The following is a 12,299-nucleotide window of genomic DNA, read 5'->3' as shown; positions in this document are numbered from 1 at the left end:
GGATTGCTATATACTTTCCTCTTAAGACTGCTTTTGCTGTGTCCCACAGAAGTTGGGGCTTAGTGTTGTTGTTGTCATTTGTTTCCATATATTGCTGGATCTCCATTTTGATTTGGTCATTGATCCATTGATTATTTAGGAGCATGTTGTTTAGCCTCCATGTGTTTGTGGGCCTTTTTGCTTTCTTTGAACAGTTTATTTCTAGTTTAATGCCTTTGTGGTCTGAAAAGTTGGTTGGTAGGATTTCAATCTTTTGGAATTTACTGAGGCTCTTTTTGTGTCCTAGTATGTGGTCTATTCTGGAGAATGTTCCATGTGCACTTGAGAAGAACGTGTATCCTGTTGCTTTTGGATGTAGAGTTCTGTAGATGTCTATTAGGTCCATCTGTTCTAATGTGTTGTTCAGTGCCTCTGTGTCCTTACTTATTTTCTGTCTGGTGGATCTGTCCTTTGGAGTGAGTGGTGTGTTGAAGTCTCCTAGAATGAATGCATTGCATTCTATTTCCTCCTTTAGTTCTATTAATATTTGTTTCAGGTATGTTGGTGCTCCTGTATTAGGTGCATATATATTTATAATGGTTATATCCTCTTGATGGACTGAGCCCTTTATCATTATGTAATGTCCTTCTTTGTCTTTTGTTACTTTCTTTTTTTTGAAGTCTGTTTTGTCTGATACCAGAATTGCAACACCTGCTTTCTTCTCTCTGTTGTTTGCTTGAAATATCTTTTTCCATCCCTTGACTTTAAGTCTGTGCGCGTCTTTGGGTTTGAGGTGAGTCTCTTGTAAGCAGCATATGGATGGATCTTGCTTTTTTATCCATTCTATTACTCTGTGTCTTTTGATTGGTGCATTCAGTCCATTTACATTTAGGGTGATTATTGAAAGGTATGAATTTATTGCCATTGCAGGCTTTAAGTTTGTGGTTACCAAAGGTTTAGGGTTAGCTTCTTTACTGTCTTACTGTCTAACTTAACCCGCTTGTTGAGCTATTATAAACACAGTCTGATGATTCTTTATTTCTCTCGCTTCTTATTCCTCCTCCTCCCTTCTTCATATGTTGGGTGTTTTGTTGTGTGCTCTTTTTAGGAGAGCTCCCATCTAGAGCAGTCCCTGTAGGATGCCCTGTAGAGGTGGTTTGTGGGAGGCAAATTCCCTCAACTTTTGCTTGTCTGGGAATTGTTTAATCCCTCCTTCATATTTAAATGATATTCGTGCTGGATACAGTAGTCTTGGTTCGAGGCCCTTCTGTTTCATTGCATTAAGTATATCATGCCATTCTCTTCTGGCCTGTAGGGTTTCTGTTGAGAAGTCTGATGATAGCCTGATGGGTTTTCCTTTGTAGGTAACCTTTTTTTTCTCTCTGGCTGCTTGTAATACTTTGTCCTTGTCTTTGATCTTTGCCATTTTAATTATTATGTGTCTTGGTGTTGCCCTCCTTGGATCCCTTGTCATGGGAGTTCTGTGTACCTCTGTGGTCTGAGAGGCCATTTCTTCCCCTAGTTTGGGGAAATTTTCAGCAATTATTTCTTCAAAGACATTTTCTATCCCCTTTTCTCTCTCTACTTCTTCTGGAATGCCTATGATTCTTATATTATTCCTTTTAGATTGATCACTCAGCTCTCTTAAAATTCTTTCATTCCTGGAGATCCTTTTATCTCTCTCTGCATCAGCTTCTCTGCGTTCCTGTTCTCTGTTTTCTAGTCCATTAATGGTCTCTTGCATCTCGTCCATTCTGTTTTGAAGTCCTTCCAGAGCTTGTTTTATTTCTGAATTCTCCTTCCTTAGTTCTTGCATATTTCTCTGCAAGTCCATCAGCATGGTTATGACTTTTGTTTTGAATTCTTTTTCAGGTAGACTGGCTAAATCTATCTCCCCAGATTCCTTCTCAGGGGAAGATGTAGCAGATGCTGAAGCTGTCTGGGTTAGTCTTGTCTGGATCATATTTTTTTGCCTTTTCATGTTGACAGGTGCTATTGACTGTCAGCTGGGAGGGCCAAAATTTTCACTTGCTACTGGCCTTTCTTTATTGGGACAACTGCGACCCCTAGTGGCTTGTGTTGGGTAGTTGCGTGTAGAGTGGGTCTTTGTGTCTTGCCTGGCCGGGAGGGAGAAATTTCCCTTTCTGTGGGCGGAATTTGTCTCAGGCTGCTTCTCTGCTTTCGCAGCGCCCGGTGGGGTAATGGATGGGGGGGCTGCTTGACTGTTTGCCTCCGTGAGGGGTCTCAGAGCTGTTGCCCAGGGGGTTAGTGCACCTGGTTTTCCCTGTAATTTCCAGCTGCTGTACTGTGACCTGGGTTGTTTCCGTCAAGCTGTTAAGTCCCTGTCCCTTTAAGACTTTCAAAAAGCCCCCGCTTTTCTTTGTCACAGGGGCATCAGCTTCGGCACCCGCTCAGAGGTCTTACTCCCTGTTCCCCCAGTATCCAGGGCCCCCTGGGCATGTACTGTGTCTGCGCTCTGGCCTGGATGGCTGGGGCTGGGTGTTCGGCAGTCCTGGGCTCCGTCTCCCTCCCGCTCTGCCTATTGTTCTCCCGCCTGGAGCTGGGGGGAGGGGCGCTCGGGTCCCGCAGGGCCGGGGCTTGTATCTTACCCCTTTCACCGGGCGCTGGGTTCTCGCTGGTGTAGCTGCAGTCTGGCCACTGTCCTGCGTCTTCTGGTCTCTCTTTTAGGGCTAGTTGTGTTTGTTGTATTTTCAAAAGTATATATGTTTTTGGGAGGAGATTCCCACTGTCCTACTCACGCCGCCATGTTGGCTCCGCCTCCCATGTACAAGTTTTTATGTGGATGTCTATTTTAACTTCTCTTGGGTTATGACACAGAGTGAAACTACTGAGGCATGGTGACTGCTTACCATTTTAAGGAGCTACAAGACTGTTTTCAAAGGGGTTGCACCATTTTACTTTCATACTAGGAATGAGTGAATTTCCATTTTCCTCAAATCCTCACCAGCATTTGTTACGTGATTTTTTTTTCCCAGCCATTTTAGGATAGGTGTAAAATAGTATCTCATTGTGATTTTTGATTTGTATTTCCCTAATGATGAGCATCTTTTCATGTGTTCTTTGGCTATTTGTATATTTTCTTTGGAGAAATCTCTGTTCAAATCCTCTTCTGAGGATTTGGCACCAAAAACAAAAGCAATGAAAATAAAAATAAACAACTGAGACTACATCAAACTAAAAACTTCTGCACAGCAAAGGAAATAGTCACAAAATAAAAAGGCAACCCTACAAAATGGGAGGAAATATTTGTAAATCATATATCCGGTAAGGCATTAATATCCAAAATATATAAAGAATTCATACAACTCAACAGCAAAAAAAAAATCTGATTTAAAAAATCAGCAGAGGAATTGAATAAACATTTTTCCAAAGAAGACATATATCTATCCAGCAGGTACGAAAAAAGGTGCTCAGTATCACTATTCATCAAGAAAATGCAAATCAAAGACACCATGAGATAACACCTTACACCTGTTAGAATGGGTGTTACTCAAAAGACAGGAGATAGTAAGTGCTGGTGAGGATGTGGAGAAAAGGGAGCCCTTGCACACTGTTGGTGGGATTGTAAACTAGTACAGCCACTGTGGAAAACAGTATGGAGGTCTCTCAAAAAATTTTAAAATAGAACTATCATATGATCCAGCAGTTCCACCTATGGGTATATATCCAAAGGAAATGAAATCACCATCTTGAAAAGATATCTGCACCCCCATGTTCATTCCAGCATTATTTACAATATCAAAGATGTGAAAAAAACTGTCCATTGATGGATGAATGTATACAGATGTTTGTGTGTGTCAACACATGGAATATTCAGCCTTAGAAAAGGAAATCCTGCCATTTGTAACAACATGGATAGACCTTGAAGGCATTATACTAAGTGAAATAAGTCAGAGAAAAACAAATACTGTATGACCTTACTAATATGTGGAATGTAAACAAACCTGAGCACAGATTGGTGATTGCCAGGGTAGGGAGTTGGGGGTGGGTAGGAGAAAAGGGTGAAGGCAGTCAAAAGGTACACACTTCCAATTATAAGTAAGTCCTGGGGATATAATGTATCACATGGTGACTATGCTTAACAGCACAGTATTGTATATTTGAAAGTTGCTGAGAGAGTAGATCTTGAATGTTCACATCAGAACTATATGTAACACATCTGCAACTATAAAAGGTGATAATTAAATTTACTGTAGTAATTGTTTTGTAGTATATACATGTCAAATCATACTGTACACCTTGGACTAATCAATTACATCTCAGTAAAACTAGAATAAATAGAAAATGAATAAAAAAGAATGAAAAAAGTCTTCTGCCCATTTTTGGTTGTGTTGTGTTTTTATTATTGAGTTGTCAGAGTTCTTTATATATTCTGTATGCAAGTCCCTGACTAAATACATGATTTGCAGATATGTCTCCCATTCTGTGGGTTGTCTTTTCGTTTTCTTGGTGGTGTCTTTGGAAGCACCAAAATTTTTAATCTTGATAAAGTCCAATATATGTTTTTTCTTTCTCACTTGTGCTTTTTGGTGCAGGAAGTAAGAGTTTTAATAAGTAAAAGGTTGATCATCTAGTAGAATTTCATTCTTATGATTATAAAAATAGCATGTTTATTGTAAAGTGCTTTGTAACAAATCAATAAAATTCAACAATGGGTAGTCACTTTTTGCTGAACTCTACTAAGTAGTTCAAATACGCTTTGTTTTGTCTTGCCACCAGTTTGGAAATGTTAAATAGTAGTAATAAATTAATCTACAAATTTGCATGTGATACTTTTACTTCTTATGCTAATTCCCATATTAAAGAATTTTTTGAAACTTTCTAAAAGAAAAACCACCCACATTTTAGTATAGCTTTGCTTTTAATAACCACTAACTGCTGTGATCCTCTTGGGAATCACAGAACTTATGCTTTTATAAAGTTTGAGAGCACACTTTTATGATGACTTTCACTTTTTGGCTTTTCATATATCAGTTTAGTTTTTATAATGAAATATGTACTTATTCTAAAAATAAATGAAATACTACAGAAATGTGAAAAGGAAGAAAGTCCTCCTTCCTACACCTCAGACACCCCTGTCCCCATAAGCAGTGGCTCTTACTGGAAACTATTTGTCAGTCATTTTTCCAGAATTCTCTATGTATATGTAAATATGTACAAACAAATAAACATTCCTATATGGGTTCCTTTGCACAAATTCTAGCTGGGGGGACAAAAGAATACTAAAGATCTTTTCTTCACTCATCACATTTTGGTCATACTGAAAATCCTTTTGTGGTATTCTGTATCTAAGAGAGCTTGCTTCCTGCTAATTGAAAATATTGTCAGTGTAATGAATTTTGATAATGTGGATTTCTGTAATAGTCATTCTGAAATTTGAATTTATTTGTGGTGTTTTAGGAATTGCTTTTGTCTGAAACGGAGACTCCTCTTTTACCACCTTATTTGCCTTCATCTCTGCCTCCCCCAAAAGAACTCTATGCTGTTCAAGTTAAACATGTCATCTCACCTGATGAAGTATGTAATCTAAATGATAAGTTGTTGCTTAAAAACATAACAAACAATCTTGGTCTTTAACTGTAGGATTGGCTCTCCACATTTCCATCTTCCTGACTTTAAATAATTGAAAATTAGTGACCTCTGGTTTGCCCACCCTGTAATTTCCTCTTCAGACATTTGTTAATAAGGCAAGTATTGTTAATAAGGCACGGCTGGGTTCCCGGTGTTTGTTTCTTTGTTATGTTTATATAAAGTATTTGTATTTTTAAGCTGGAACTATTTCTACCTATGAAATTTTGAACAGTTCATTCCCCTGTCCTCTTCCCACACTGAACTGTCGATGCTCTTCACCCAACTCTTTTTCCATTTATCACCTGACACACTGTGCCGCTTTGTCTGCTTCTTCCTGCCAGGATGCAACTTTGTCTATTTGGATCATTAATGTGTTCCCAGAACCTGGAGTACTGCCTGATGCATAGCAGGCACTCAATAAATATTGGTTGAATGAATAAGCGCACTAAAGGAAATTCAGTTATGTGTCCTTGGCTAACAAGAAAGAAAGAAATGACAAATTAAGTAGTACCAGCATTTCCTTCAGCTGTTTTACACAGTAAACCATTCTTGCAGAGGCAGAAGTAGAGTTTGCTCTGTAATTTCATTAGAAGAGTAGTACAATTTTTAATTTTTTGCTGTGTAACAAATTACCCCAAACTTAGCAGCTTGAAACAACACACATGAGATTCAGGAATCCAGGGGCTGCTTAGTTAAGTACTGGCTCAGGATCTCTCAAGAAGTTGCAATCAAGATGTTGGGGTGGGTGAGGGCTCTGCAGACTTCCAAAAAGACTCTCATGGGCTATCCCCTAGAGTGCTTAGATCCATGACGTGGGTCTCTCAGTTGGCCTCATAAACGGCTGCATATTTTCCTGATCACATAGGCTCATATAGCAATATAGAGCACAGCCAAGAGAGGCCACAGGTCTTTGGTAATCTGATCTCAGCAGCCACATATCGGTACTTCTGTCCCTTGGTCACAAAGACCAACTCCGGTTGATGTGGGAAAGGAATTCCGCAAGGGGTCATCAGGGCGGCACTGGCAGCTGTAACACCTCCACGTGGTTTTAGCTGACTGCCTCTATAACTTTTTTGTCTATATAAATGAATACTAAAAATTACAGAATTTTAACCTTTTTCCTTCCCTTCCCCCCACTTAGGTGTACATTTGCCTTGATTCTGTAGAAAACTATAATCTGTTAAGCCAGCGCAGTGACACAGACGACAGTGGGGTTGGCTGGGACTCTGAGAGCCTGGAGGAAGCCCTGCAGCGGTTTAACAAGGACGTGGAGACATTCCCTCTGACCGACTTTAGGACAGGTAGACTGCTGTGTTTTGAGTAAAGTGGTGCTCATATTAACTGTTGCTTTGTGTTAATGGCTCATGAATTTGGGTTATTTCTAATGTTTTCTGGCATTTTATCACACTATATGCATTGTCTCTTTTCCTACTTCTGGGTAAGTGAACTTAGAGAAGGTAAGGAACTGCATTGGGGTGCTCTCACTGTCCAAAACTCAGGCTGCACTGGAACACTGACTGTATAAAAGGGATTTTTTTCTAGCTTGAGGTTTTGCCACTAGCACAAAATATGAGAGTTGTCCTTCAAACCTAAATGACAGTGATTTTAATTACAAGCCACCCAAGCTGATAATTTTGGAGTGGGGGCAGGGGAGCCGTGATAGTGTCATGTCAGGATAGGCCAAATCCTGTTACCCTTTTTTCTTTCTAATCTGTTCTTACCCATGTTTACGATTATACTGTGAGGAAGATGCACCTAGTTACTGGTGTTGACAATCCCTGAAAACCAAGATTGGCGTCTGTACATTCTTCTCAGTACATGATATATAGAGATGTATTTATTCTTGGTTTTGTACATATCAGAGGATATGCTAATGCAAAGGAAAACATCAGTCTCATGTCTTATGTGACTTTACTCAGTGAGATCTTAATTAGTTGTGTCCCATGCTTGGGTGACATTGCTGTTCCCTCTGCCTGGAACACTTACCCCAGACTGCATAGCAGTGTGGGTCTCTGCTCAGCTGTCCCACTGCATGTCTTCCCTGAACCCCCTCCCTAAAGTAGCAAGCCTGCCACCTTCCCCTGCCCCATTATTCTCCATCTCTCCTACTCTCCTTTTAAAGCTGCACTGTGAACAGGGACACTTTGTACTGCTGTGTCACCTGCTTTTAGAAGGGCACCTTATACAAGTAGGTGCTCATAAATATTTGTTGAATGAGTGAAAGAATAAATTCACCATGATTTTCTCTTTTTGTAAACTCAGATTTATAGTCTGGAAGAAAAAATTCCTCATTGTAATATGTCTCAAGGGAAGTCACAAAATCTGTGCATGATGCAATAATTCATGAAACTATACATATATTATTTGTGCTTTTTTCTGTAGGTATTTTTTCAATAAATGTTTATCAGTGTGCATATGCACAAGTTGATTCATAGACAAGCGACTACTAAAGAGTTGTTTTGTGGGTTAAACTTACATGACACATGACAACCAGGTTTTTTTTTTTTTACATTCTATTTTGAGATGAAACTTCAGCCATGTTTTTAAGGCTGGAAGTGGTAAAAGTTGGAAGGGACTGTTAACAGTGATTCCATCAGTTGTTACAGAACAGCTCTATTAGATGAGATTCTTACTCTTCTACTGATAACCTCTATACTTAAGAAGTTGTTTACAACTCCTTAATAAAAATTATTTGAAATAAGAAATCTTTGTACATTAGGAGTTACATAGTATTTAAATACCACTTGCCCACAACTACATGCTTCATGTAGAAGAGAACAGAACATAAAGGGGAGTGGCAGTAGAACAAGATAGGAATCTCAAGTATATTGCGTCTACTCTGAAATAATAAAGCATATGAAGGAAATTACATACTATACTAATTTTTCCAGAATTTTGCTTTAGCCTAGCACTCATTAGCAAGTTTTTTTACTGAACAGTTGCTTGTACCAGGTACAATGTTAGGAATACAAACTACAGGTCTGCACATGAGAATTATTGGGCTAGCAGAAAAGGGACTTGTAAACCATGTACAGTATGAGCACACCAGCTTATGTTAAAGTGTGTGCTTATATAATGCCATAGGATCACAGAACAATGATCAGGAGTAGTCAGGGCTTTACAAAGTTCATGTTGGAGCTGATCTTGAAAGAGTAGATGTTTATCATAAAAAGGGCACAGGGGGACATTCTAAATATGGGGAACAGCCATGAACTAAAGTAGATGCTCAAGTAATTCAGTAACACATTGAGGATATGTGATAGGAAATGGTTGGGGTTATACTGTGAAGAATTCTGTAACTTGTAGTGCTAAGGGCTTGGTAGCACAGACAGGATGTCATTGAAGACTTTTTAAGCAAGAGAACAATGTAATTGAATTTCTAAAATTTAACTAAAAATTTTCTAGACAATGGATTAGAGGACAAAATTGCAAGCAGGAATAGCAGAAACCATTTTATTATCCTTTGTGGAAGATGAAAGCCCGAGTGGAGAGATTGGGAGAGTCTAAGGAGGGGGGTCAGTTGAACTAGAACTGGAGTGGGTGAAGTGCCTTGCTTCAGAGCTGAATTCTTAGGAAAAACTAGGTCTATGAATTATAAACAGAAAAAAGAGCAGAATGGCCAAATGTTGAGAGTTTAATTCTGAATGATGGGTATGTGGTACTTACGTTTTCTTCATACTGTTCTGTATTTTTAAGAAAAGAAAAGGCAATATGATTTTTCCCTTTTTCTGTCTTTCCAGAAATGCCTTGCCTTGCAGAATATGTTGATGGCTTATGGTATAGAGCAAAGATTGTTTCCATTAAAGAGTTTAATCCTCTAACTGTCCTGGTACAATTTGTTGACTACGGATCAACTGAAAAGCTGACAATAAACAGGTCAAAAAAAAATTTAGTTGAACTATAATTCTTAGGGTTTTTAGCAATTAGAAAGATTTTGTCTCTTTTAAAAGGAAAAAAGGCTAAAGCTGTTTATGTAATAGGGTTTTTTTAATCTGAAAGTTTCTTTGTGGTAAAATATATACAAAATTTACCACTTTAGCCATTTTTAAGTATGCAGTTAACTGGCATTAACGGTGTTGTGCAACCATTGCCACTGTCCATCCCAAACAGAAATTCTGCCCTCATTAAATAGTGACATCCTATTCCCTCTCCCCGCTCCTGGCAGCCTTTGTTCTGTCTCTGTGAATCTGCCTAGTTTTGATACCTCATGTAAGTACTGTCATAAAATATTTGTCCTTTTGTGTCTGATTTGTTAGAATATTTTTAGGGTTCATCCAATTATAACATATCAGAATTTCATTATTTTTATGGCTCAATATTCCATTGTATGTATATACCAAATTTTGTTTATTCATGTTGATAGACATGGGTTGTTTCCATCTTTTTGCTATTGTGAATAAAGCTGCCATAACATTGATGTGCAGGTAGCCATTTGAGTCCCTGGGTTCAGTTGTTGGGGTGTATATACATCTAGGAGTGGAATTACTGGATCATAGGGTCATTCTATGTTTAACTTTTTGAAGAACTGCCAAACTTTTCCACAGCAGCTGTACCATTGTACACCCTACCAGCAATGCTCAAGGGTTCCATTTTTTCCATGTCCTTGCCATCGCTTTTGATTTTTTTTGTACTAAAAAAAAATTGTGGGTAGACGTGTCCTGAAATTTCCCATCTTAATAGATTTTAAATGTACACCTAAGTGGTGTTAACTATACAAACACTGTTGTCACCAGTCTTCAGAACTCTTTTCATTTTGCAAAACTGAAACTGAAACAATTTCCCATTCCCCCTCATATAGCCCCTGGCAACCACCATTCTATGTTCTGTCTGTGATTTGACTGTTACAGGTATCTCGTGTAAGTAGAATCCTAACAGTATTGTTTGTCCCTTTGTGACTGGCTTACTTCATATTGCATAGTGTCCTACAGGTTCATCATTTTGTAGCACAGGTCTAATTTCCTTCCTTTTCCATGTAGTAGCTACCACATTGTGTTTATACACTCATCCATTTGATTCTGCCTTTTGCTGTTGTAATGCTGTGATGAACATGGGTGTCCAGGTATTTCTTTGTGATCTTTCAGTTCTTTTGGGCAGGGTCATAGTTCACTCTATTTTTACCACTTGGAGGAACAACAAAACAGTTTCCACAGTGGTAGCTGTACCATTTTCATTCCCACCGAGTGCGGGAGCGTCCGGTCTCTATCCTCACCAGCCCGTGTTTTCTTACAGTAGCTGCCCTAGTGGATGTGAGTTCCTATCTCTTTGTGGCCTCCTTTTATTTCCCTAGTGATTAATGATGTCGAGAATCTTTTCATGTGCCTATTGGCTGTATCTTCTCTGGAGAAATGTGTATTTTCTTTCATTCTATAGGTGGCCTTTTTACTCTGTTGACTGTATCCTTTGCACAGTTTTTAATTTTGATGTAGTCCTGTTTATTTCTTCCATTGCCATGCTTTTGGTATCAAATCCAAAAAATCATTGCCAAATCCACTATCATAAACTTTTCCCTAGGTTTTGTAGTTTTAGCTATTAGAGAGAACTTAAATTGTGATATTCTTAACATTTTAACAATTTCTTTTGACAGACTGTGTCAAATTCCGCTTCACCTTATGCAGTATCCAGCCCGAGCCATAAAGGTTCTCTTGGCAGGGTTTAAACCTCCTTTAAGAGATTCAGGAAAGACAAGAATACCATATTGTCCCCAATGGAGCATGGAAGCATTGTGGGCCATGATAGACTGTCTTCAGGGAAAACAACTTTATGCTTCTTCCATGGTGAGTACATCTTAATTAGCCAAAATAACTTTAGAAGCCATTTTGAGGGTATTAACTTTCTAAAGTGCTTTCTACCTGTGCAACTGTAGATGCAAACATGCTTTAACTAAAGCTTCTATAAACTACAGGATTAATTTTAAGGCTTGTTAAAATAATGTCTTAATGTTTTCAAAACACTGTTAGCCCTACAAGGATTTATCAGTGATGTAATGAGTAAGATAAAAATTATTAAGATGAGGATCCTGTAATCAAAGAACTTACAAGTTAAGGAGGGAAACCAGTAATTAATGAGGCAGGAAGAAGTACTTATAAGAGAACTTGGCAGGGGCTGGGGTGGGAGGTGTGGGGAGGGACAAGGAGGAATGATTTTTTCCATCTGGAGAGATCAGGATATGGTGTTTGAGCTCCTTAGTAGCCACTCAAGTGAATAATTCAGGCATTTACTGAATAAGCAAGCCAGGGAAGTGACATTAAGCTGCAATCTTAGAAAAGACCAGAATGGGAGTTCTGGTCAAAGTCATAGAAAGCCTTGAATTTTACTACCTTTGATTTAATGCAGTAGAACCTGTATCAAAAGGTTCAAGTAAGTCCCTGGTTTCACTTGTTCAAAGACAGGTAATTGCAGGGACAAGCTTTTTTATTAATTGTATTAGAGGGATCTCTCAAAAAAAAAAAACAAAACAGGTTCAAATAAGAACTCTAGATAGTGTTTAGTATAAATATACTTTTCTTTAGAGGCTTAGCATATCACAAAAGGATAGCCCACTGGCAATATCTAGCCTGCACCTACGTTTTACTTAATGCACAGTGTTTTAAAATTGGAAAATTTTACTAAAAGAATGTGTTTATGACTTCTGGTTAACCTCCCTTCCAAATTTAGGCATAAAAATATAAATGCTTTATATGTAGAATGTAAATGAATTTTAACAGGAATGGTAGTGTTAAAATCCATTA

General features: G+C 38.5%; 1 protein-coding gene across 1 annotated transcript in view; it reads left to right on the top strand.

Moving 5' to 3' along the window:
* RNF17 (ring finger protein 17) overlaps nucleotides 1-12,299 on the top strand; it is a 111,556-nt gene that overhangs the window by 97,717 nt on the left and 1,540 nt on the right. Inside the window, exons 31-34 of the mRNA XM_057490477.1 lie at nucleotides 5,401-5,517; nucleotides 6,713-6,872; nucleotides 9,312-9,447; nucleotides 11,156-11,345. Coding sequence (XP_057346460.1) covers nucleotides 5,401-5,517; nucleotides 6,713-6,872; nucleotides 9,312-9,447; nucleotides 11,156-11,345 — 603 coding nt within the window. The remainder of the gene's footprint in view (nucleotides 1-5,400; nucleotides 5,518-6,712; nucleotides 6,873-9,311; nucleotides 9,448-11,155; nucleotides 11,346-12,299) is intronic.

The sequence above is a fragment of the Manis pentadactyla genome, chromosome 2 (genome assembly GCF_030020395.1).
Source record: "Manis pentadactyla isolate mManPen7 chromosome 2, mManPen7.hap1, whole genome shotgun sequence".
NCBI classification, from domain to species: domain Eukaryota; kingdom Metazoa; phylum Chordata; class Mammalia; order Pholidota; family Manidae; genus Manis; species Manis pentadactyla.
The sequence above is the reverse complement of the archived record's forward strand: the minus strand, read 5'-3'. Positions and strand labels throughout refer to the sequence as shown.